The following is a 27,829-nucleotide window of genomic DNA, read 5'->3' as shown; positions in this document are numbered from 1 at the left end:
TGGTTTGTTTTTCAAGAATCTTTCTCCTGAAGAAGAATGGAGGCTACTATCTAATCAAAATAACTTACATCTATTCAAGTAATTTATTTTGCATTACAAGGTGTGCTAGTGTTTTACAAGCACTTAAGATGAAACTCCTGCTTCAACTTTGTACAGTTTTGTTGCTTCAGGGTTGGCTACCATTTTGTATTTTGTGGATCTTGAGAACGTCTGATTGCTGCAAACCTACCTTGCAAAGATATTTTGACTTTTAGTTAATATTTGTACACTGCTCTGAAGCCATGAAGTCCTGTAGATGCTGAAAGTCTGTTACATATTTAACAATCACTGTTTCCAATTGTAGGATACCTGTACCAATTTGCTCTGCACTGATGCGAATATTTCCCTTTTATTGTTGCTGTAACCAACAGAGAGAGGCCAATGCTTTTCAACAATCCTGTAACACAGGCAACTGAAGCCTACCAACATCCTCCCTTTAAATAGATTTATATTCACAAGTGATTGTCAAACTACGTACAGCCATACATGGATGCTTTTCTTCACACACCATGTTCTTCTCTGCAATCAACATTTTTTGCTTTAGGATAGCCTATTTAATTCTTAATAAGTATAATCTCTTTCAAATATTTACATTTTTTTCCCTTTTATTGAAAAAACACTAATTATTGTTTTTTAAAGGACAGTATTACAACCCTTTACAAAAAGCATTATCAATAAAAATGTGTTTTAAAAGAACAGACCTGACTGTAAATGCACTCTCCAAAGATACATGGTCATCATGGAATGTAATTAGGCAATAACGCACATCTTTTACAGATGTTGGTACTTTCACATCAGGCAGTAGTCCCTGAATCATTTGCTCTCTGTTAATCCTGGGTGTCCAGTTAACCTAAAACCAAAATATTTATTAACTAATCACTGGCTATACAACATTCATCCCTTCATTTGTACATATACATTATGGTTTTCAGGACTGGACTGTGTATGTAAAAATATACACAGCAGTAGTAATCTTATTCATGAGAGCCTTGAGTTTTTCCAACACTAACCTATGTTACCTGAACAAATACAGAAGTCTACTTTGAAGAGAACTTACATTCAGCCTGACTGCCTAAAATGTCCTGTTAACAGAGTCCCAGTGCTCTAGAACCTTATCAAGACAAAATCTGAATCAATTCAATGGAGCTCTGCCTGGGTATCAAGCCCTACATCTATATATAGGAGGAAGAACATAAGGGAACATAAGTCCTTCATGAAGTTACAGGTTTGACACAAATCTGACCAGGCTACCGAATGTTGGGAAAGCCCCCAAAGCCAAGAGTATAGTTCTGGGGCAGGTATTACATGGATTAACATATTATACTGGAGAGTAGCTATGAAGAGTTGAGGAAGTTTTGCATTGGAGGAGGCAGGACTTTTATTTTATTTTATTTTTAAAAAGTCTTGAAAATGCTAACCTACTTTTCATATTACTGCAAAAGATGTTCTGAATAAACCAAAGGGCCTGTTCTGCAATTTTCACTCAGGCAAGATTCTTATTGAGTCTCAGCAGCCTTGAGGAACAAGAATGCCATACAAGCAAAGTAATGTTACTTTTATCAATTAATAAAATGTGTTCTGTACTTAAAGTAATCTTATTCTAAGACCTTTACTGTTGAGATAGTTTCTGGCATTAATGGTAACAGAATATGATGCATATTACGCAAGTCTTACTCAATTCAATAAAATGGTCATTAAGTGTCTTTACCCCCCTATGGACATAGTTTTAACATTTTATTGGATTTTTTAGAGATGAACAATCTTATTAAATGAGAAAAGTAACATTTCCATGTTTGTATAGTGCTTCAGATCTTCAAGGGGCCTGTGGCGGTATATTTATTCTACAATAAAATATCCAGGGCTGGCCTGTCAGTTAACTGGGGCTCGGGCTGTGGGGCTATAAAACATTCAGGCTCGAGCTGGAGCCCAGACTCTGGGAGCGTGCGAGGAGGGAGAGTTCCAGAGCCAGGCTCCAGCCAAGCCCAAATGTATACTCTTCAACTTTACGGTCCAGCAGTCCAAGTCTGCTGACATGAACCAGCCATGGGAGTTTAATTGCAGTGTAGACATATCCAGAGACTATCAGTTGGAATGTTGCTCATGTACCTGATTTAAAAAAGAGAGAGAGAACAAACCCCTTGTAAAGAAGCCAGTACATTTTCTTCTTTACATATTGTATATTCTACCAGTTGTGTCCCATTTACTTTGAATTTATGATAAAGTTTCTTCTAAAATACCTACCTTAATTTTTTCTGCTAGAGCTGAAGTTATGATGATCTCTCTTTCTCCTTCATCATACATTTGAAAAATAAGGTTGTGCATGACATCCCCTGCAATCCAGTTAATTTCATCCTGGTGTTTGATTTGAATAGCCTTTTGTCCTTCTACACTAAAAATCTGCAGTCTTGCAACATGGCTACTGGGGAGCAGTTTAATAGTCTTTTCCACTGGTGGCACATCTTTACAACTCTATGCATGGCAAAAACATTGAATGCGACATAAATAAGACATTAAATATATACTTGTACATTTTGTGAGCGTTGGGTGTATCTGAGCTCTAACATCCACTGAGATAAATGGAGTTACTCTAGGTTTCAACTGGCCTAGGTGTAACTGAGGTCAGAATCTGGCCTCTCAAAACTACAATAAAAATGCAAATCTTAATTTCACATCTTGAAATATTAGTTATTTATAGAAATTTCCATGTTTGGAACCTCAAATCCAGTGTATTTTTTTTTAAAACAATAATTTTAAAAAATAACCTTACAGCTGTGTTGAGAGTATAACCACCCTTTGAAATAGGTCAGTTTGCCATCTTACTATTTAACTATAACTTTTGCAGGGTTAAATACCAATGGCAGTATTTTCAGAGGTGCTGAGTGCTGCAGCTCCCCTGGACGTCAGTGGGCGATGTTAGGTTCTGTACCCCTGAAAATCAAACCTTAAGAATGTATTCATCAGTGATATAAAGTATCACCATTAATCCAAATTACTACAGCTCTTAAGCTTTGGAGATGTAAATCTGCAATATCCCTTCTTAACTAACTCTCTGAGGACACACAACCAGACTCCAAGTGCCTATGCAAAGGACTAATCTGACCAATTCAGATCCAAGGAACCCTGGACATCCTTCCCAGGATACCTAGGATCTAGGGAAAGCAACCATGCAGGGATCCACCCAGGTCCAGTGGCATGGTCCCTATTAAGGCATAGGAAAAATACTTACCTTTCATAACTGGAATTCTTTGAGATGCACAGTTCTTATCTGTATTCCACTGTAGGTACATGTGTACTTGATGCACCTGAGACCAAAGAATTCTAGTCAGTAATGTCCGTTGGTCTGCGCCTGTGCCCTTGCTCTCCTTGTGCTCTATGCTGAGAGTATAAGGGGCAGTGTGGACCCAGGCCTCTCCAATTCCTCCTCGTACCCTGATTCAGAGAGGAGCCAGAGAGGAGCCAAAGCAGCAGGCAAGGAGGGCAGGTAGTGAGATAGAGATAAGGACAACACATCTAAAAAAAAAATGCAGTTAGAAAGGTAACTGCCCTTTCTTCGTCGAGCGCTGTTCCCCATGTGTATTCCATCGTGGGTGACTGACAAGCAGTACATAAATAGAAGGAGGGTGTGAGGATCCAGGTGATATGGCTGCTTGTAGAACCACTGTCTCAAAGGACGCATCAGTGGAGGAGGTTTGGACCAAGGTGTATTGCCCAAGAATGTGTGTCTGGAACTCCACATGGCTGCCTTGCAAATATCAAGCAGAGGTACTTCTAGAAGTGATGCTACCAAGGCTGTCTGTGCTCCCATAGAGTGAGCCTGTAGCTCAGTGGGGGAAGAAGGTTGCCCACTGAATAAAAATGTAGGATACAGCCAGAGATACACTGGGAGAAAACAGCTTGTCCTCGGGCTAGACCTGCTATGGCAAGAAACAGCCTAGATGACTTTCTGATCTGTTTTCTTCTCTGTAGGTAAAATGCCAAAGCTCATCTCACGTTGAAAGAACGAAGTTTCTTCTCTATGCTGAAGGTGTGGGGTTTTGGAAAGAAGAGAGGTAAGTGGATAGCCTGGTTTATGTGAACCTCCAAAACTACTTTAAGGGTGAATTTTGGATGTAGTCATAGTGAGACCCTGTCTTTATGAAATACAGTGTAAAGAGTGTCTGCCATTAGGGACTCCAGTTCGCCTACCCATCCGGCCAAGGTGATGGAAACGAGGAAAGCAACGTTCATAGTCAGGTGATGCATCAGACAGCTAAACAGGGGTTTGAAAGGTGGCTTGGTAAGTGCTGAAAGTACTAAATTAAGGTACGATTGAGCAGTTGGTCTTAGTACCAGTGGGGAAGTTCTAATTAAGACCGTTAAGAACTTGATTGGGAGGTGACTGAGTGAGTAAAGATAGAGAAGCCATCCCTTGGAGGGTGACAAGTGCTGATTGCTGTCAGGTGAACCTCTATTGAGCTAAAGGAATGACCTGTTGTCAATTGTTATTGCCCTCAGTTGTGGGGAAATTGTGCTAGGCATCCACCAAAATGGATCTCTGAGTTGGGTGGAGATGTCATGAACATTGGTTTGCAGCTCCTTAGTGTCCTGTCAAAACTATCTTTTGGTTGGGGAGGCAGGGTGGTGAGGCTGGGTAGCTGCAGAAGAGGTGTATTGGACAATATATCTCCATTTCTGCACCCACTGCCATTTGCAAAGTAGCTCATAAATGCGCTTGTGATAGAAAGGCTGTAGCAAAGGCCTTGGCTTGCAAGGTTGCTTATGCTACTTTCTTCAGGACTGGTGTATATATACACCCAGGAAGCAGAAGATTGCCCTGGAGTCTTTTAATGAATGCAAAGACTTGTCTGTCTTCTGGTGGAAAGGACTGATTTAATTAAAGGGCAAGTCATGCATGGTGTTCTGTACCTACCTGGGGAACCCTGAAGAGTGTAGCCAAGATTCCTGATGCATCACTCTAGCAGTCATCAGTGATCATGAAGCAGTATCAGCAGCATCAACTGCATCTTGTAATCAGATTCTTGCCACTGATATGCTCTTATCAAAAAGGGTGTGAAGTAAAGCCCTATTCTCCTGGAGTAACCTGTCTTTAGAGACCAGGAATTTAGAATAATTCAAAAAAATCATTTTGCCAGGAGGGCCTGGTAATTGGAAATTCTAAATTGGAAACTGGTGGAAGTAAACACCTTTCTCCCAATAAGGTCTAAATGCTTGGCCTCCTGAGCCACAGGGCTGGCCCTTGGGTGTTTTTAGTCCTTTCCACCGCTGCTTCGACAGCTAGGGAGTTCAGGGCAGGGTGGGAGAACAAGAACTTCACTCCCTTAGCCAGGACAAAGTATCAATTTTTGCTGCTGTCTTAGGGTAAGAAGAATGGGTAGGTTGCATGTGCCACACAGATTTTGCTGGTTCCAGAATCACCTCATTGACCAGGAGTGCTATTCAGCTAGATCCTGTAAGCTGTAGGATGTCCAGGCCCTTGTGTTATGAGTCCTGGATCTCCTTTAAGGGAATCTGAGGCTCTTCTGCTACTCTCCAAAGCAGCTCTTGGAACTGTCTGTGGTTGTCAAGAAGAAACTATGAGACTGTGAGGAAGATGAAATGTGTGTTGTTACTGGTACCAGCAGATCTGGTTCATCTTCTTCCTCCTGCATAGGCAGGAAGCTCTGGTTGACCTCTTGGAGGCAAAGAGGTGTAAAGATTCCTTCTTGGATCACACTGACTCCAGATGCTATGTGTACAGGCCCCATGGCCCCCAGTAACATCAGTATGAGGGATCAAATGTAGGTTGTGGCAGTCTCCAAGCTATTAGGAAAAATTGGTCCCTAGCAGCGGGTCCTTACTTAGATGGACGAGATTGGTAGTAGGAGACTCTTGATCCCCTGTCTGAGCTGAACTCCCTTGGTGGAGGGGAGGATAGTTCCACTGGTACATCTGACTCTCCTAATGATGAGAAGGTCAGGTCCAGTTCCATCTTAAGTGCTGTCAGTACCCATGTCACGAAGCCATGAGTAGCTAATGGAATGGGCTTGTTTCTGGTGTTAGAATCTCTCTGGTGAGGGTCGATCCCGACAACAGGGGAGACTGCGGGTCTGGGAGAATGAAGATATCCTGTGCAGTGGTGTCGGATATACTGGAGGCTTAGAAGGCTGTGTCTTGTCGCCTCATACCACTGGAGTCAGTGTAAAGGGTCTCTTAGTAACTGGTAGTTCTTTAGGGGGAATCTGACAGTAGCACCAATCAAGGAGACTTCAACCATGTAGTAACTGTCGGTACCAATGGTTCACAATCCTTCGGGTCCAGGTGCTTTGTCTTAGTCGGTACTGTGGTCAGTGTCGATGACATGCAGAGCGGTACTGAAGAAGCCTTGCTCCTATGTACCTTCTGATCATGGCCACAAGGCCTAGGAGAACTTAAGTCCTTGTGTCCTGTGTGCAAGGATTTGCCCAACCTGGATGGGGACAGGAAGGGATCCCTACTCTTAGCAGATCTAGAAAGGAATCTGTTTTTATGCTCAAGAGAGAGTGCCTTTTACTCTTGTGAGATGGGCCAGATGAAGGATCCTTGGCTCTAGTCATTCCTGGTCCTGAGTCAGACATCAAGCTAGGAGGCGCACTCCTTGATGTCTTAGGCTGATGTACCTGGGATTCTCCCCAGCCTGGATCTGACTGGGGCTCCCTGGCGCATTCCATTAGGTACTTCCGAAGCTGGAGTTTTCGTGCCTACTGCTCTCGGCTGGGAAAGGAGTGGCATATACTGTACTTAATGGAGATATGGGCTTCTCCAATGCAGTAGAGGCAGTGCTAGTGGTCGTCAATGAATGAAAAGAAGCAGGGGCAGTAGATGCAATTCTTAAAGCGAGGAAGCTTGGGGATAACTTAAGTCCTGTGCTGGGGGATCAGATGATTCCCTGGAGTGATGATTCTAACTAACTACTCTCTACATTTCCAATGGACACTACTTACTAGAATTCTCCGGTCTCAAGCACATGCGTATCCACAGTGGAATACACATAGGGACCAGAACTCAAAGAACATTTTCTTACTATGCAGTCTCTTGGAACCGCTGGCACTTTAACAGGGTTTTTTTTCAGCTTATTCTGAACAACTCTTACATTTATCTGGTAGAATTGGTTTCAATAGGTCATTGTGCAGCTCCATTGCCAGAGAACACCATTCATTTTGGGATTTCAGGTCAGGCTTTATGGCAATATCCACTGTGCTCAAACACCTTCTTGAAATAGTATCTCCAGAATCATGTGCCATCAAGATCCTTCATATCCTTTTTAAGAGATCTTTCAGGTACCACAGGCTTTAGCTATAAATTCTTCCCAGACAGTATAAAAAAAAAAAAAGACACTTTTCACACCATTTGAAGTGAGGGAATATTGAAAATTAAGAGATATACCTCTTAAATCCTATTTTCTTAGGTAAGGCCCATGGCAACCAGAAGTCACAATAAATTCAATGCAAGTTAGAAAGAAAACTCTAATACTGTACCAGACTTATGCCTACACTAAACCTATCATTATAAGACGTTTTAAACTACTTCCATTTAGATCTAAACCAAGAAAATGGACAGGTTTGACCTATGAGTACTCCAGCTGGTAGTCAGATATGGACTGATGGATAGCAAAAGGAAGCAGATTGTTTATAACCTTTGGTCTATGTAATGTTCAGCTCAAAGAAACTTCAGAGGAAACCACTCTTCAGGAAGGTTCCTTGAACACATGGCTAGGCACTTTTGACTTACAGAGTGTGGTTCTATAGAGGCAATATCATGTGGAAAAACCTCAGTCATATTCTGCATTGGATCGGATATGGTAGCTACCACAATAATCCTTCCTAACTTTTTGTTGTAGAAATCAGAGCTGATGTATACTTAAAGGTCACTATGAAGTTGGTATCATAGTGCAAGATGAGGACATTTAATTGACTCCTCAGTGCAAGTAGTAGCATAGATAAGTGTTTAAGTATTAAAGAAAATTGAAATCTTGCTTATTTACTATATTATAGTCATGCCATGGACATTACCAGCCTGAAAGCCAGAAAAAGCAAATTTGTTGGAAAATAAAGATTTGATTTGATTTTTTTAAGAGAAGGAGGAGTTTACAAGTTAACTAATCTCCTCAGATTTCAAGATAAAACCAATTAAAGTTCCTCACGTTTTCTTCAACTATTGGGTTAAATGTGATAATGGCTGTGGCAGGGCCGGCTCCAGGGTTTTGGCCGCCCCAAGCAGCCAAAAAAAAAAAAAAAAAAAGCCGCGATCGCGATCTGCAGCGGCAATTTGGCGGAAGGTCCGTCGCTCTGAGCGGGAGTGAGGGACCGTCCGCCGAATTGCCGCCGAATAGCTGGACCTGCCGTCCCTCTCCGGAGTGGCCGCCCCAAGCACCTGCTTGACAAGCTGGTGCCTGGAGCCGGCCCTGGGCTGTGGACAGAGACAAGTTTCTCTGAACTACAAAGAAATAACAACCTGTGCTGAGAGGGATCATTAAATGACAGGAATTAGAATAAAGAATGGTTTCATATTAACAATAATAATGAAATACAAAGAAAATGAAATACAGAAAAACATCAAGAGGATAGGAACAGAAGATGAAAAAACAAAATCTTTTAACTAACACAAAAACAGAGTATACAGCAAACTCCTTCACTACTGTCTTCTGTTTGTACCTGTTAATGGCTGCAGTTTTGACACATCTTGCAGCTGTACATTCTATACAGACAATTTGTGTTTATCTTGTGCTTTTTAGATAAGTATTCCAAGGCTCTTTAAACTAGTCACTATATACTATACCAAGGAAAAATTATTTTTAACTAATGCAATTTCTGCAATTCCTTCCTTTGCCTATTTTTTAAAAAAATACTCCTTTCTAAAAGAATTAATGCATAGGTATAGCACAATGCCCTGTCCCCAGCTCAATGATGGGGATATGATGTTTGATCACACTAAAGGCAATGAAACTCAGCTTGTGGAACATACCAGCCTGGAAATCCCAAATCCCTTCTGCTCATCTCTGAAATAGGTGGAAGAGGGAGGGGGAGATTCTCTGCCTTCCACTGGCTGGCAGGGGTGGGGAGCAGGGAACAGAGGAACAGACTGGCTTATACTCCCCATCTCCATGATTTAAAGTGCTCCTGGGCTTTTTGGGGCCATTTTCAGTTGCTTCATAGCTGCCCCACCCTCCCTCCCTTCCTGTATTGACAGTATATTGAGCTGCATTTCCACAATGGTGGATCTAATCAATGGCCTATTTGGGGGATTAGGAAGGAAGTTTTTTCACACTGGGCCAAACTGGTAGAGATCTGGTCTCTATTTTGCCTTCCCGGCAGCATTGTGAAGGCAGTTAGACAAAAGGAGTAAAGATGGAAAGTCTAACATTAGGAGATAGTATAGGACGTTTAGTTCATCACAACTTGCAGCTGGCGCCTAGTGTAGATAGAGGCTAGAAGGGCCAGCTCCCAGAGATAAATGAGACCTGGGATTTCACTGGTGGACCTTATGCCTGTAAGAAGAAAGGGAGACCTGAAGTCTTCTAAGACAGAGGTTCCCCTTAGTAGTCTCTAACCCCTTTGCATGGAGCAGAGGCGGGGACAAAGAGCCCCCGAAGAGGGTCTAACACGAGTTACTGGTTATAGGGCAGGAGTCCTGTAACTCTGTACTGGACTCCTTTAACTGCCTGATATGTGAGGGAGTGGGCATATAGCACCCCTCCCTATTGTGAAGTTCAAAAAGTTGCAGCCTGCCACTTAAATTCATCCCTACCTCTTTCATTCGCATGCATCGCCAGAGCAATACTTACAGGTATTTCAATCCTTGCTTTGAGCATCTGGTCTTTCTTTATATTCTGTACATGCAAAACTGGTCCAGTTAAAATATTTGTCCCAGCATTACTGCAATCCACGGCATACACAGGAAGATTTGGAGCACCTACAAACTATTTAAAATGCAAAATTACACTTAAATATAGTAGCATGTAAATAAGTTAAAATATGAGTTATGCAACACCAAAGGTAAGCATGGCTCTTTACAGGTAAAATGAGAGGTCCGCTCCTTCAAGAATCTTGGAATCCAAAGTCATGCTTTTCACAGCAATGGAGAACAAACAATAGGAGAGGCCTAGGAGGATGAGGATTACAACTGTGACTGACATACACGTTTAATATTGCATAGTTAATAATACATACAAGTACATGTATTATGAAGGGGCACTAGTCCTTCCTTAGTTATAGAAAGAAGGTAGCTTAGTCTTAAACATTGGTTTTCAACAACCCTTCATATTATCCTAATAATTTAGGTCCAGTCTACACTGGAAAACTTTTGCTGATATAGCTACGGCAAACAGTTCCGTGTGTACACATCTTATACTGTCAGTGTAGCTTATAAGTATACTGGCAAAAAGCACTTTTATGCCAATTTAACTGCATCTACTCTAGGGGTTTTGCTGTTATAGAAATGTCACAAGAAAACCAAACCAAACACCGCCAAACAAACAAAAAAAAATCCCCATACCTTTAACTGACATAGCTATACCAGCAAAAGTTTCTAGTGTGGGCCTGCCCTTAGGAGACGTGAATAATACACTATTTGTTTTTATACAGATTAGCCTGCATTTTCATCTTTAAGCATATTTAAAATATTTTGCCTTAAATTATTTTTTCCAAACAATGATTCATGCCACTCAAAATTTACGATTTGTTTAGATTTATGCCCTAAAATTGAGAGAACACTTACCACTCATTCATAAAATAAAAATGTTAAAGTTAAGTTTGTAACATGCATAAATAATACACACATGAAAATCTAAGTGCAAACATTTTTGTTAAACATTTTAAAGTTGCCTGCTGTGAGCTTATTTCTGAGAAATCTAAATACATTAAATGGGTTAGAGGAGTTAAAAAATATTAACTTCTGCAGTGGTTTGCTGACAGTTAAACAACCAATACTAAAAATAATTATTGTCATACAATATATTGTAAATAATAGTCTGTTATTTCTTATATTAAGAGTTCACTTGAGGCATTAGCTAATCCTAGACCAAATAAATGTAAGCAGGGTTCCTCTCTCTCTCTATATATATATACACGCACATACACACACACACAAGCATGACCTGAAGTATCTTGATACTGTAATTAAATATCCTCATCCCAATATCTCTTTAATCACTAATGTGTCAGCTTTTTGTACCTCTGACATTTAGTCAGGAACTATGTGGTAGAGTTGGCACTGAAGTTGCAATTACTATGAAATCTCAAGATATCTGGAAAACTACTAGTATATTACATTGGGTTGACGGAACAAAATAGATCCTTTCCACACTTTTTTATTAAAGTAAGTGCCATAACAGAAGCCTGTGCTAGTATACATAAAATGTAGCCTACCTTACAATGAACTATCAGTTTTGGTTGTGCTGTTATATTTCCTGCTTCATCCAACACTTCAACCTGAAAGGGGAAAGATGTCCCATTTTCAATCTTTAGAATTTCAGAATCAGGTTTCACTTTCAATTGACGAGGAAGGCCTGTAAACATACCCAATTTTAGAGTAGAGGTTACACTTCAGAATTTTACAGGTTATCTGACTTCAGTTTCTCTGTGTAACAACCGTAATTTGAAAATAAACTGCCACGGTACCTGTGGTAACAAACAATCTAGCACAATTCATGTTCATGAATCTTTCCTCAGAAGAATACTAGCACTGAAATAAGCAGGGGGTTCTGTCCTTGCAGGTGCATTGTTTACTATTCTCCTGAATGTGCTTAAATAGACATATAGCGATCACCAGATATATAAAACACATCTTTACAAGTCGCCAATACTATCAGTGTTGACCAGTAAACCAATAAAGATACTGAACATGGACTTTCCCGTGAGATGCAGGGCAAACATATGAAATGTGCTATAGGGTGTAGATAACCACAAAGAAATCTGATCAATCATGCTAAAAGGCATTCTAATCATGTAATCTACAACCTTTATAACTCATATACAAACATAAGGAAAAATAAATAAAAAGAAAAAAATGATGTGATGTGGAGGGCATAGTGAGAGCTCTCAAAATAGCTTAAAAGGTAAAATAATTTGTATATGTTGTCAATCTTAATTCTAAAAATTAATGTGGAGTCCCTAAAGAAAACTAACTCATTAGCTTTAAGACCAGAGGTATATGTCAAAGTCCTTTGAGAATGAATAAAGACTAAATAAATAACTTTGGTCAATTTTCAGAAATATTTTGCAAAGAATCTCTGTTCTAGTCTATTAGTTATTTAAAACTTCTAATTTCTACCCTATGCAATAAAAACAACTATGGTGAATCATAGAGATTAATTAAAATTAAAAAAGGGAAAGGGAACTAAGTAATCAGTTATGATATCCCACCTGAGCTGGGAACTATACATTTACAACCCACGAATCTAAAACTGATTTTTATCAACAAGTGGGAAAAGACCTATAAAGTGATAGCAATTTTGGAAGGGTGGGGTGGGGTGGAGTGGGGGGCAGGAAAAGAGAATATGACAACTTTTGAAGACTAAATTAAAATCTCTGCTAGTAAAAAGCTTTACACAAACAGAGTTTGCTGATCCCTTACAGGAAGTTATTTTTGAAAACCAGAGTATAGAACAAGCTTTTGGGAGAATAAATGGTAGAAAAACATCATCGGCAAGAACCGGTTAATAAGTTTGCCTACCTTGGCTGAATGGGACCCTAAAGATTAAAAATGTCAAATGAAAAGGATAGCCATTAAGAGACCAGATGCAGAGTTTTAATTAAGCCCTAAAGTGGCAATTAAGGATCTTCAGCACAGGATTGATATGACCTACAATTGTTCCCAGGCCCATGAAACAATCTTAGCAGAGTTGCTCTTCTGTAGTTGTTGTGGTCTCCTTGCAGATGGAGCACCAGTGTACTTTCAGCTTATTCTGGATGGCCTTCTACATCATAAAAAGCAAAGGGGAGGAACAAATGGAGAGAAGGAGATGAACAGACAGTTCTACTCAGGAAGCAACCCCCCGTGAAACTTTAGTCCCCTAAGAAAAGCAAAGAATGAAAAAGATTTTGCTCACTATTGCCCCCAAATTAGCTTTAAAAGGTAGGATTGCATTGAATCAATTGCTCTGAAGTGTCACTGCACTGCCAAAGACAGATTCCAGTGCAAAGTATGTGACCATGCCCTGCAATTCTATGGACAAATCTCAAGTGCGTCTGGTATTTGCAGGAAGAAAGAGAATGTCCAAATATCTTTGACATAGGAGGAGGTGAAAATTCAGAAGTACATCTTTCATTTTATCTAATCTGATCAAATTAGACTATTATACACGTTCTCAGAAGGGAGCGTTTACATCTGTCTGCAGACCAGAAAAAGGTAATGGAATAAAAAAGAAATTACAGGTGGACCTGCTAGTCTAACTATAAGGAAGGTTACCGTAGAATAATTTCCCCAAAATGGCTTGGCACACCTGATGTTGGTCAAAAGGGCAAAGACCAAGAGTAGTTAACCCATGACAGACCTGACACACCTCATACATTTTCCTAATCTGGAAAAGCCTGTGCAAAAAGGAGTAACAGCACCATCAGAACAAGGCACCGTGGTAAATCTCTTACATATACTGTATAAGTGGAACTGCTTGAGAAATTGGTATTTGCAATGTTGTTGTAGCCAGGTTGGTCCCAGGATATGACAAAGACAAGGTAAAGAGACGCTCTATTGAGCTCAGAAGCTTGTCTTTTTCACCAACAGAAGCTGGTCCAATAGAACAGTGTTACTTACTGTAACTGTTGTTCAAGATGTGATGCAGATGAGTATTCCATGCAGATGTGCGCGCACACAGTGCACCAGAGCCAGAGAACTTTCCCTAGCAGTACCTGTAGGGGCGGTGCTCACGTTTTACGGCCTTATGCCCTCTCCTGGCCGTATAAGGGTGGCGCCATCCCGACCCCCATCAGTTCCTTCGCACCGAATGTCAGAGGAGACGGAGGATGGGTTGTGCAATACATGTCTGCTTCACATCTCAAAGAACAAAAGTTACAGTAAGTGACCATGTTTTCTTCTTTGAGTAGATACAGCCATGTATTCCATGCAGATGACTCTCAGGTAGTACTCGCAGTAGCTGGGGCTCAGAGTCTGTTTGAACACAGACTGCGGGATTGTCTTCCCAAAGTTTGCATCTGAGCAGGATGCAGCAGAATGGCACAGTGATTTGTTAACATACATACATAGGGTCAAGTGGCAGCCTTACAAATATCCAAAATGGGAACATCACTTAGAAACACAATCAGTGTTATCTGGGCTCTCATAGAATGAGCTCTCACTCTGTGGTGGAGGGGAGAGAGGGCACTGTCTGAGCTACTACAACTATATACACAACAGGGGTGGGCAAACGTTTTGGTCCAAAGGCCACATAGGGGAATAGAAATTGTATAGCGGGCCATGAATGCTCACAAAATTGGGGATGGGGTGTGGGAAGGGGTGCAGGCTCTGGGGTGGGGCTGGGGATGAGGAGTGCAGGAGGGTGCTCCGGGCTGGGATCGAGGGGTTTGGAGAGCGGGAGGGGGATCAGGGCTGGCGCAGAGAGTTGGGGTGTGGAGAGTGGCTCAGGGGGTGCAGGCTCCGAGTGACGCTTACTTCAAGTGGCTCCTGGAAGCAGTGGCATATCCCTTCTCAGGCTCCTATGTGGAGGCGCGGCCAGGCAGCTCTGCACACTGCCCCATCGGCAGGCACCACCCCTGCAGCTCCCATTGGAGCACGTAGGAGCCAGAGTGGGGCCATGCCGCAGCTTCCAGGAGCTGCATGGTGCGGCCCCGACTCTGCGCCCCGACTGAAGCACCGGAGCTGGGCCGAGCCACGTGGTCTGGCCCCCAACCCAGCGCCCTGGCTGGAGCTGGGCCAAGCCGTGTGGTCCGGCCCCCGACCCAGCGCCCCAGTCGGAGCACCAGAGCGGGGGCCGGCTTAAAATAGCTTGCAGGCCAGAGTAGTTTGCCCACCCCGATATACAAGAAAAGTCTCAGGTAACTGAGACAGAAAGCATGAGGTGAAATAATACCACACAGCTCCGACTCCAGCCATGAGCAGTGAGAAGAAACTGATAGTGGCATCACACTTGTACAGCAGGGGAGGGGAAAAGGCTGCAAGACCCAAGCGCTGCCTCTATGTGTACTGCTAGACAAAGTTCTCTGGCTCTGGTATGGTGTGCGGATGCACACCTACATGGAATACACAACCGCATCAACTCGAAGAATAAAAAAAAATTACCTCACCCACATTGTCTCTGAGAAACTCTTAGCTGTTCATGCCAAAAAAATTCCATTTACAGAGGGGACCTAAATTTGTTCAGTTCCAGTGCGTCCACAACAGGACTTAGAAAGCTGGTAGGGTACTGCTTACAGACTACTAAATGGCATGAGAGGAATGCATGATGCTAAAGTCAGCAACTACCATAGGATGCACACTTTGAATTTGAGACACTATATCTATACACCCCCAGCCAAGATTTCACAGTTTGAATGAAAAACCCAGAATTTGCTCACAAAGTGACCCTTCTAAAAAGGGAACAAAGAAGATGGAGACTAGTGGGCAACCAAAAGCTCCAGAGAAGTAAGAGGAAATAAATAAAAATGCTAAATAATTGTGCCTGGTTAGAAAAAGTTTGTGATCAGAAAAAAGGATTCAAAATAAAACAAAATGTATCTCAGACAAGCAGGTGATTTCCAACTGCTAAGAGAACAGGTAGAGCTGGAATGCTGAGCGAATGTTTTCCATATAAAGGGGGATGGCATCATAAAGTTTGTTTTAAGTTTCCAGTCTTTACTTGCTAGTAATAATATACAAAGCCCAGTACCTGGACTTACATATTATGGACAATAACAGATGATAAATTATGTAGAGGTAAATGTACATCTCATCAGGTATTGTGTCTTCTTGAATGGAGGCACACTATTACAAAAAAAAGTGTTAGAATATTTTTCAACATGTCATCACAAATATTTCAAAATACTTACCAGGCAGTAATCTTATTTTCAAGATCTGAGAGTCTTCTTTCAAACCAGGAAGAATAACCTTCAGATTGAAATTCTATTGAAAAGAACATTGTAAGGATTAACGCTGAACAAACGCAGATCGTAGATTTGTTTACATAAATTCTCATAACCTACAAAAACATATTTTGGACTTTCATGCATATTTTTGTGAAATTCCAGAGGCTTACACAAATTTTCTGTATTAAGTTGCAAACTAGATTATCAGTTTTCTGATGTTATTGCCTACAGAGAGCTCTATTCTTGTTGCTAAATATCAGCCAACATGAACCCAGACACTTTAAAAGCAGTTAACATAACTCGTGGTTGCACGCATGAGCTTTTTAAAAAAAAGTTAGTTTTTTTGGGGGGTGGGGGTGGGGTGGGGTTAAAGAAGAGATATGCAGACCTTGTCTCCATCGCTCTCTATCTGCTTGAAACAAGACACCAAGAAGTGAGGGAGAGTGAATACCAGTCTGGACAGCTAATAAAAATGTAGGCAACTCTAGTTATATAATAATCTGTAAGTGTTGATTTGAAGATATATCACTAATAATCACTAAGCCCAGGCTCCCAGTTCAAGAACTCCCATAAGCCCAAACTTCTAGGAATTAAATCCAACAGGGAGCACTGCAGTCCTTGGGTGCCTCATATTTTGTAGCTACTTGAAAATGTTTATTTGTATACAAATTTGCAAGAGTATGTAATAAAATAGTTACAAAACAAACTGAGTAGACATAGTTGCAAGTGGTTGATTGCATTTCTCTTTCTTCCGCCCCAGAGATGTCAAATCTGGGAAACTAAAGCTCCAAAAATGGCTCATGAAAATAAATGCAAACAATACTGCAAAAGGCAGAAAAAATAGATGACAGGTAAACACTCTGATCAAAGTCCTCACAAACTCTGGTGATGGAGGCCATATAAATACCCAGCTCGATCAATTATCTGCATTTGTGAAGGTGTAGATCTGGAATAAATTTTAATTTACACCAGCCTAGCAGCACATGTAATTCTGCAGAGGACAGAATGGATGATGTGCAGTGAAAGAATCAGGAGTACACTCACTGAACAGGTGGGATAAAAATATTTAAGAATAGTCTCATTCACTGCACTATTCTTTCTGCACAATGAATGAGTCCTGCAGAACATTTACATGCTCTAAAGAAGGCAAACAAAAAAGGGGGCCGAGTTAAAGTTACAAGGCCAACTATAACTTTGACATTACTTAATTTGAGTCCTTCACTTTCCCTTAAAGGCTTTCTGGGAGTTATTAAATTTAGGTTTTTGTATGGAACGATGATGATGAATGGCTAAACATATGAATTCTGTTATTTAAACGTCTAGCTGCAGGAAACCATATACCAGTCTATGGCAATAATATTTAGAGCAGACCTATTATGAGTAACAAGAACGAAGTTCTAAAAAACTTATGTATAATGTTAGCATTCATTTATTCAGCATAAGCAGCAACTCATATGGTTTTTAAACAAGTTCTCTTACAAATTTACTCATAGGAGTTTACACACTCACTAACACCACACTGACCAAATAAGAGAAACTTTACATAGCCTCAAATAATAATATTTTAAGTTCTGACCATATGAAATATAATATATATTATAATTCAGTGCAAAAAAGTATTATATAATATTCCTCAGAATCTACAGCAGTTGTGGACAGCAGTATAAAAGCGGTCAACAATAACATGTATTCAATGGCAAAAAACTATGTTAATATAGAGTTATGGTTGGTTGGTGGTATGTTGTCCCCCTGCAGAACACTGAGTTGAGCAAAACTTAAAACTTCTGAAAACCAGAAAATGCACAAGTTAATGTTGCCCATGCAACCTTGACTCTACCCTCTTTCAACAATGCCCCAGTATGACCATTGACACACATCTTTTACCCTGACAATCCCACAGGTGCTGAAACATACAAGCTCTTCACCTCTTTTACAACCCATTCACTCTCACCCACAGGACTAGATCTAACACTATTAAATGTGAAAGGGGGGGTTGGAGGAAAGAAGGAGGTTCGGGTGCACTGCCAGAACAGGCCTCCCTCATCTCAGCCCAGAATCTCTCCTGCTCTCCTCTACTACTTATCCCCATTCCCTCTCCCCCTATTCATCCACCTCTCTGCCTCCTAATACTCCTTCCATTCCAGGAAGCATTCACATGTTTAATTTAACCCCCACTGCCAAAGACTGATTACATTACCCTCAAAATAAAATTGCCACCCATGCCTCACGAACTGTAGCAACCTCCTGCCATTCAGGCCTGGTTTACACCTAAAACTTAGATCAACCTAGCTAGATCACTCAGGGATATAAAAAATTCACACCCAAGAGAAGTGGTAAAGCCGACGTAAGCCCCAGTATAGACACCACTAGTCAACAGAAGAATCCTTCCATTGACCTAGTTACTGCCTCCTGAGGCGGCGGATTAACTACAGCAATGGAAAACCCCTTCCGTCACTGTAGCAAGTGTCTACACTATAAGCATTACAGCTGCAGCTGTGCTGATCTAGTGCTTATAATGTAGACATAGCCTCTTTCAGAAATTCCTTTTGTTTTAGGTGGGGGCTGGTGATTAATTTATTCTTAGTTATGTTAATTGAAGGGCAAGCAATCCAGCAATCTGAGGTGCGATTCATCCAATCATTAGTACCTCTCAGTTTAACAGTACAAGGCAGCAAAAGGAAATTTTCTTCTGAGGGCTTGGAATTCAGAAATCTGTTGGTCAAATGACCCCAAATTTGGATCACTGATGCAAACTCAGACCCCCCCCCCCCCCAATCAAGCACACCAAATTTCAAAACAATCCAATTAACCATTCGTATTTTAGACCACTTACAAGAGCCTAGCTTTAGAGCATATAAAATGACAGGAATGGAAACCCTCCACCCATTTTTTCTGTACTGGTATATGCACAGTGTAAAAACATACATTTTCTTAATTACCATTCTTATTTTGGGTCCTCCAAAGATTTAGTGGGTGCCATGCACTATCTTGGGCAAAACTTGATGGCTTGAGACCATTTTGATCACCATCACATCAATAGTTTGATCTTAGCTTTTGGAGAGGGGAGATACTTGGAACTTTTAAAAAAAATGGCTATTTCCCCCCCAGGGTTTATATCTCTGGAATCCCATGCTCAAATGACTCCAAATTTGGGTCACTAACCCTACCCTGTACCTTTCTGAGGCTTACTAATTTTCAAAGATATCCAAATAAGCACGTCAATTTTAGCGGTCTTAGAAAAGTTGACCTTTAAACAGATGTCATGATGCAATGTTAACTATAATTGCGCTCCTGTGCCACTATAATTACAGGGTAGGGTCACAGAATCATAGAAAAGTGGGGCTGGAAGGGACCTCAAGAAGTCATCAAGTCCATCCCCCTGCACTGAGATAGAACCAAGTAAATCAAGACCATCCCTGACAGATGTTTGTCTAACATGATTTAAAAAACCCTCTAATGATGAAGATACCACAACCTCCCTTGGAAACCTATTCCAAACCTTAACTAACCTTTCAGATAGTAAGTTTTTCTTAATATCTAACCTGTATCTCCCTTGCTAGAGATTAAGCCCATTACTTCTTTTTCCTACCTTCAGTGGACAGAGAGAACAATTTATCACCATCCTCTTTATAAGACTTTCACATATTTGAAGACTTATCAGGTGTCTGTTCAGTCTTCTTTTCTCAAGAATAAACATGCCCAGCTTTTTAACCTTTCCTCATGGGTCAGGTTTTCTAAACCTTTTATAATTTTTTGTTCTCCTCTGGAATCTCTCCAATCTTTCCTAAAGTGTGGTGCCAAGGACTGGACATAGTATTCCAGCTGAGGCCTCGCCAGTACATTATAGAGCAAGAGAACTATCTCCTGTGTCTAACTGCTATTAATACACCTCAATGATATTAGCCCTTTCTTGCAACAGCATCACATTGACTCTCATTCAATTTGCGATCAACTATATCCCCTAGATCCTTTCCAGCAGTACTACCTCCCAACTAGTTAGTCCCCATTTTGTATGTGTGCATTTGATTTTTCCTTCCTAACCAAAATACTTTGTTCTTATTATTGAATTTTATCTTGTTGATTTCAGACTAATTCTCCAATTTCTTAAGGTCTTTTTCAATTCTAATTCTAATTCCAAAAGCTTGCAAGCCCTCCCAGCTTGGTGTCATCTGCAAACTAAACTAAACTAAACCTTACTTAAAAAAAAAAAAAAAAAAAAAAAGATATATCACACCTACTGATATGTCATCCACTAGACCAGTAACCCCTGTCAAAGGAAATTAGGTTGGTTTGGCATGATTTCTTCTTGACAAATCCATGCGGTCTATTCCTTATCACCCTATTGCCCTTTAGGTGCTTACAAATTGATTGTTTAATAATTTGTTCCACTATCTTTTCAGATATTGAAGATAAGCTGACCTGGCTAAATTCCCAGGTCCTCTTTGCTCCTCTTTTTCAAGATAGGTACTATATTTGCCCTTTTCCAGTCCTCTGGGACCTCACCAATCCTCCATTTAGTGCCTTAGCCTTTCTGATTTTGTCCCCACAGATTGCATTTACATTTAAGACAATCCAAGAAACATGTATGTTTGTTGTAAGAGATGCTGTATCCAAGTCAATTAATCATAGAATCATAGGACTGGAAGGGACCTCGAGAGGTCATCTAGTCCAGTCCCCTGCACTCATGGCAGGACTAAGTATTAACTAGACTATCCCTGACATGTGTTTGTCTAACCTGCTCTTAAAAACTCCGATGATGGAAATTCCACAACCTCCCTAGGCATTAGTGCTTAACCACCCTGACAGTTAGGAAGTTTTTCTTAATGTCCAACCCTTGCTGCAATTTAAGCCCATTGCTTTTTGTCCTATCCTCAGAGATTAAGAACAACAATTTTTCTCCTTCCTCCTTATAATAACCTTTTATGTACTTGAAAACTGTTATGTCCCCTCTCAGTCTTCTCTTTTCCAGACTGAAAAGATTGGGTTTGTTTAATCTTCCCTCATAGGTCATGTTTTCTAGACACTTAATCATTTTTGTCGCTCTTCTCTGGACTTTCTCCAATTTGTCCACATCTTTCCTGAAATGTGGCACCCAGAACTGGACACAATACTCCAGTTGAGGCCTAATCAGCGCGGAGTAGAGCAGAAGAATTATTTCTCATGTCTTGTTTACAACACTCCTGCTAATACATCCCAGAATGATGTTCACTTTTTTTGCAACAGTGTTACACTGTTGACTCATATTTAGCTTGTGGTCCACTATATCCCCACCCCCCGATCCCTTTCTGCAGTACTCCTTCCTCAGCTGTCATTTCCCATTTTGTATGTGTGCAACTGATTGTTCCTTCCTAAGGAGTACTTTGCATTTGTCCTTATTGAATTTCATCCTATATACTTTAGATCATTTATCCAGTTTGTCCAGATCATTTGGAATTATAATCCTATCCTCCAAAGCACTTGCAACTCCTCCCAGCTTGATATCGTCCACAATCTCTGTAAGTGTACTCTCTATGCCATTATCAAAATCATTGATGAAGATATAGAACAGAACCGGACCCAGAACTGTTCCCTGGCTGCGGGACCTTACTCGTAATGTCCTTCCAGCATGACTGTGAACCACTAATAACTACTCTCTGGGAACGATATTCTAACCAGTTATGCACCCACCTTATAGTAGCACCATCTAGATTGCATTTCCCTAGTTTGGTTATGAGAAGGTCATGCGAGACAGTATCCAAAGTTTTACTAAAGTCAAGATATACCACGTCTACCGCTTTCCCCCCCTCCACAAGGCACGTTACCCTGTCAAAGAAAGCTATTCGGTTGGTTTGACACAATTTGTTCTTAAGTAAAATTCAGCATGGATTTGTCATCACCTTATCATCTAGATGTTTGCAAATTGATTGCTTAATTATTTGCTCCATTATCTTTCCGGGTACAGAAGTTAAACTGACTGATCTGTAATTCCCCGGGATGTCCTTATTTCCCTTTTTATAGATGGGCACTATATTTGCCCTTTTCCAGTCTTCTGGAGTTGCTCCAGTCTTCTATGACTTTTCAAAGATAATTGCTAATGGCTCAGATATCTCCTCAGTCAGCTCCTTGAATATTCTGTGATAACATCACCCTTATTTTTTTACCCCTTTTATCCTTACCCAGAGACTTTCAACAAGTCTGTCTCCTATTTCCATCTCAATCTCAGTCCAAGTGTATACATTTCTAATATAGAAGGCAACATCTCCTCCTTTTTTCCCCCCACCTGTCCTTCCTGAGCAAGCTGTACCGTTCTATACCAATATTCCAGTCATGCATATTATCCCACCAAGTCTCTGTGATGCCAACTATGTCATAGTTGTATTTATTTACTAGCATTTAGAGTTATTCCTGCTTATTCCCCATACTTCTAATAAGAACAGATAAAAGACAACGGAACACTAAAATGCATTTTACATATAAAGCAGTGAGCAGTTTTAATATACTGCCCAAATTTAAATAACTCAGCTTACCTTGCCCAGGTAATTGTTTACGTGGCCTGTAGCAGTGACACCCTTAATGACGCAGTTTGTTCCTTTACTTATTTCTTCATATTGTAAAGTCAAACCACTACAAAAATAAATTAAAATTAATTTAAAGAAAAGCATTTTAATTCTCACCCAAAATATAATCAAGATGTAAGAACGCTTGGAAGCAACAGGAGGTGTCAATTTACATTAAAAATACCTAGTCCAACACCTTGTAAAATTAAAGAACAATAGTGTTTAAAAGAGTTACAAAAAAGGGAGAATAAAAATTCGATATGTTTAATTACCTAGCTTCAAGAATTGGCTCAATATCAGTTGCCAGCTGTGTGGGATGACCAAATTCATCCTGCAAGTCCAAAGGAATATTAAAAGGTACTCCAACTCGAAATGGAGGATCCAAAAGACTCACTGAAAATTTTTCTGGTTTCCCCTCTAAGAGAGAAAAAAGTTAATGTAGGTAATTTTATCTGTAACTACACATTATATTTCTTTTAACTAAGGCATCAGTACAGACACCTAAGCTCCCACCCTAATAGGCAAATAGATGGGGGGGGGGGGAGGGGAGGAAGGGTCCCATCCTAACAGGCTAGTAGACAATAAACTGAGATTTTTGGCAGCAGTGATAGATCAGAACCTCCCAGTCGCTCCTCCTTCAGTCTGTATGGATTTAGGAGTAATTGTTTAAAATGCAAACATATAGGTGTAAGAACTTATATAAAACATGTCTGCAACTTCAGAGCACTGTGAAATATCTCAACAAAATCCAACGGGACAGTGGACAGCTTTGTAAAATTAAACAATTTACATATTCTTCGGATTTACATAAACGAAATTCAGTTTACATGCAAGGATAAACATTTTTGTTATCCAGTTGTTCCCATCTTGAGCCACTTAATGCATCCTGATTTTTTAAAAAAATTTTGAGCACTCTCATCCTTTGAAAATAACCCTCTCTCCTTGACCACGTTTTGAGAAAATCGCTCGAAAAAGTCAAAGCACCCAAAAATCACTGGTCACTTCTAAAAATCTTTGCCATGGACTCTACACAGGAGTACAAACAGAGACCTCTGTAACTTGGAATGAAGTCTACTGGGGAGCTAACTATCTTAGAATAAATTGCTTTGTCCCGTCGAATTTTCAACAGGAACTTGGACAGAAGAGAAAATGGGAGAAAGGCATACAAGAGGTCCCTGTCCCATTAGAGGATGAGGGCTTCTCCCATGGAATGTTTTCCCAGGCCAGCCTTGGAGCAGTAACGAGGACATTCGGCCTCTCATCTGCACCCTGTACTGATAATGGTCCTGCCTGAATATAAACCGTAGAAATCTCCTGTGTGACGGTCGTATTGAGATGTGGAAGTAGGCATCTTGAGGTTGAGGGCCAAAAACTAATCTCCTGGCTCAATAGCTGGAATAATGGCTGCTAGCATGACCATCTAGAACTTCTGTGCCTTCACGCATTTGTTTAATGTCCTTAGATCTAGAATGGGCCTCCAACCTCCCTTCGCCTTGGGGATCAGGAAATAACTGGAGTAAAATTCCTTGCCCCTGAGATGCGCCAGGACTGGTGCTGTGGCCCCTAGGCATAACAAACTATCTATTTCCTGGCATAGTAGATTCTTGTGACAAGGGTTCCTGAAGAGGGATGGGGAAGGAGAGTGGGAATGGGGGCTGGACATGAATTGAAAGGTGTAACCCTTTGAAATAATCTCCAAGACTTATCTGTCGGAGGTAATATTCTCCCAACTGCTGTACAAGAGGGCCAGGCAACTTCTGAAGGGGCATGTGTAGATGGCAGCTGATGCTGCAAGGTATAGTTGCTCGGGCCCTTGACCCATCAAAAGTACTTACAAGAGACTGAGAGGTCATGGATTGAAGCTGACTGCTTCCATTTTTGAACACTGGACCTCTTACGCTCCAGCGCGTAATAGAGCGGAGATGGTGGGTATTGAGGAGGTCGTGACCTGTGCCGTGGCTGAGAGCTGTATCTTCTCTTCTGTCCCGCTGAGTAGATTCTCAGGAAGTGTAATATGGCCCAGGAATCCTTTAAGGTGTGGAGAGAAGATCCCATCTTCTCCATGAAGAGCTTGGGCCCTTCAAATGGGAGATCTTCCACTGTCATCTGCAGCAATTTGGGCAACACCAGAAAGATGTATCCAAGAAGCCCACCGCATTACCACTGCCGTGGAGACTGAGCAAGTGGCTGTATCGACTGCGCTTGAATGGTTGACACACTATCCGTGTGTGTGTTTCAACTTGGAACTTTGATCATATCAGTCAGTGACCAGCTCACCAAGTAAAGAAAACACAAAAACATGCGATCAGTGAGCTTGGTTCAAAATGAACCTTTTGGATGGCATCACACTGAGAGCTCATGTGAATGATTGATGAGAGGGTAAATGTCAACTGATCTTTGGTCTGTCTGTTTTGCAATCCCTTCTAAAATATTAATTAGAAAAAATCAGTAATGGAACACCCACAGGGCATATTTTGAGGAAATGTGACTCCTTTGAGAACAGAGGGTATAAATGCTAAGAACATCATAAGTTAGTTAGTTAGCTCCTCAATTAATATCTGAAGAGATTCATGACGCTGTAAGACAGAGCGTCTCAGGGTAGCCAAAACCCTGCTACGAGAGACTTTTGTAGGACTTTTGAACCAGAGGGCCTCAGGGTAATCAAGACCCTGCTTTGGAGGACATTTGATACAGACCAAGTACTTGACAGACCAAGTACAAAGAGAAGAGAAGTCTCCATTTAGGATTGGTAGCTATACCTGCTTTGTTTGCCAATCAGGATACTGTGTATGGCCAACATAGTTACCGAAGGTTTATGCTTGGGGAATTGAGGCTTATTAGGAAGACGTATTATGTAACTTTTTACTGCTTGTGTAATTCTTTCTCCAATAAACTGCTGTGTGTTGAGCAAACTGAATCCGAATTTTCACTGGTACTGGTAACAATCTGCTCAGCTGTGGGCCATTAAAGATCTGTTTCCACAGAGAGATAGCTTCCCCTTCAAGCCTTTCCTCCTGTTCTTCAAAAGTTTCCTCCTCTGGTTCAAGGGCTCAGGACAGTGAAGCTGTAGGAGACCGTCTGGCAGACTCTCTCTGAGAGACACTATATGCCCACAAGATGTGGGATCTGTACATTGCCCAAGGTTCCCAATGTGGCCAATGGGGAGGGAAGGGCCTGGGTGGTGGGGGTGCCCAAGGAGGCTAGGTCCTCTGTACTGTGACAACAGGTCATGGTGAGAGGCCAGGGAAATGACATTCTTCTGCTGTCAGAATCGTCACTGGGTAAGGGTAGCACTGACTGTGTATTGGTAATACACGGCCCTGAGCCGAGGGCAATTCTGATTGCCATGATCTGCTCATTACCTGGGCCCTTGTACTGTGTGCTGATGATTGGGGTTCTTCCGCGACTGTGATGCTCTAGGGTACTGGAACTATTGCGGTACTATTGGCTCACTCGGTACCACAGGGGAGTGTCAGTGGTAAGTTGTCAGGATCAACAGTTGTGCACGTGTGGAGCGCTCTATAGATGGGAGCTTTGCCGCACCCAGGACCAATACTTTACTTGGTTCCGCTCATTGGCAGGTAGTGCAATGTTTGTCTCTCTCCTTAGGGGGCGGTACGGTGCCTCGGAGCCTGAGCTCCTGGCGTCGTTAGGCGGTGTAGCTGAGCTCATTGGGGCGACACCCTGATGCTTCTGAGTACCACGCTTTGGAGCTGCCAACGTATTATTCTTTACAGTGCCCAGAAGTGTGCTAGGGACTTTGTTTTTCTGCAAAGGCAAGGTCCCTGCCTCAGACAGTTTACGAACCCATTTTACATGTGATGTAGCAAGAGAATGACAAACCTAAAAAGGGATGGGGGAGAATAAAGGTTACCCTATCTCTACATTGTTGAGCAGAATACTTGCTGGAACTGCTTCTACTGTATCCAGACTTAAAAACAAAACCTACTTGATCTTTTCCAAGAAAATTCTAGTTCGGAAAACTGCTGGTGTTTTGACCCAACTTTGCTGTTTATCAGGAAGAATGCTAACTTATTGATTTCTTGGAAAGTCACATATCACTGCTCCCCAAAGAGGGCAGAGCCATGAATTTTTGTTCAGATACCAACCAAGTCTCCTTCCCACCATTTTTTACCATATGCTAAAATAGAGATAGCAGCGTCTCCATCATTCAGGAAAGCAGCAGCATAAACAATTAAGTTAAGCAACTTTAAATTTTCTTTTTTCTTGTAGCTTGGGGATCCGCAGCAGATATGTTATGATACATCCTTTTTGCGGAATGCTGTCATTTTTCTTTTCGGGGGGGCTTTAGGGTATAGGTTTATTTCTAAAAGAATGGAAGATATTCTAACATTTTATTTACAGCAAAACCCATTATAGGAAAACACTTTCTGTAGCTGGAGGATATCCTGAGGGATCCCACATAGGTTAGAAAGTTACTTGAGAAGGGAATGTTTTGAATCCAGGGGTTTTTGCCTGCTTTAAAGTTCTTTCTTTGCTCTGATGAATAGGAATAATTTTGTCCTGTATTTTCTTTAGGAAAAAGTGATTCTGTTTTTTCTTTGGATTTTGAGGGAGGGATCTTGGCAAACTTCAGACATATGCTTTAATAACTAATTTACACACATAACGCCAAACATTTCTTGTGAATCCTCTTCTTCCTGAAAGGAAAATACTTTTGCCTTCCTAAAAGATACTACAGGAGAAAGAAGATGATCATACATAGTGAGGTCAAACTAGATGATCTGGTGGTCCCTTCTGGACTTAAACTCTATGACTCAAAACCCTTCAGTGACTTGGTTTGCTTTGAGGTGCTATCGTCATCTGGAGAGATTATGAGAGGCCCATGAAAACAGCAATTTTTTCTTGATCTCCTAGGATTTCTATCTTTTCCCCCCATGAGGTAAAGTCATTTTTTAAGCCCAAAACATTTATATTTGTAGTATTCTGATGTGGTTTTCTATGGATTGTGAACTGCTGAAAAATGCAATAGCTAGGAAGGATGATGGTAATAAGCTGTGTCTTGGAACCTGAGAATATGAGCTGCAAAGCAGGAAAGAAAGACCCTACCACTTTCTAAGTAAGCACATTTTGTCCACTAGATGGGGACACCTTGCTTACTTACTGTAAGGTAGACCAGTAACCAAAAAAAAGTCAGACAGGGCAGGTAAGGCCCAGTTACCACTAAAAAAATCTCGGGTCATGGATTGGACTGTTTGGCTG

At 41.1% G+C, this 27,829-nt stretch overlaps 1 protein-coding gene across 1 annotated transcript in view; it reads right to left on the bottom strand.

Moving 5' to 3' along the window:
• SMCHD1 (structural maintenance of chromosomes flexible hinge domain containing 1) overlaps window positions 1–27,829 on the bottom strand; it is a 167,825-nt gene that overhangs the window by 70,052 nt on the left and 69,944 nt on the right. The window contains exons 20-26 of the mRNA XM_065397884.1: window positions 22,879–23,023; window positions 22,577–22,673; window positions 16,035–16,107; window positions 11,421–11,560; window positions 9,839–9,973; window positions 2,281–2,508; window positions 741–889 (exon numbers count right to left, since the gene is read on the bottom strand). Coding sequence (XP_065253956.1) covers window positions 741–889; window positions 2,281–2,508; window positions 9,839–9,973; window positions 11,421–11,560; window positions 16,035–16,107; window positions 22,577–22,673; window positions 22,879–23,023 — 967 coding nt within the window. The remainder of the gene's footprint in view (window positions 1–740; window positions 890–2,280; window positions 2,509–9,838; window positions 9,974–11,420; window positions 11,561–16,034; window positions 16,108–22,576; window positions 22,674–22,878; window positions 23,024–27,829) is intronic.

The sequence above is a fragment of the Emys orbicularis genome, chromosome 2 (genome assembly GCF_028017835.1).
Source record: "Emys orbicularis isolate rEmyOrb1 chromosome 2, rEmyOrb1.hap1, whole genome shotgun sequence".
Classification (NCBI taxonomy): domain Eukaryota; kingdom Metazoa; phylum Chordata; order Testudines; family Emydidae; genus Emys; species Emys orbicularis.
This window is presented reverse-complemented; position numbering and strand designations above follow the sequence as displayed.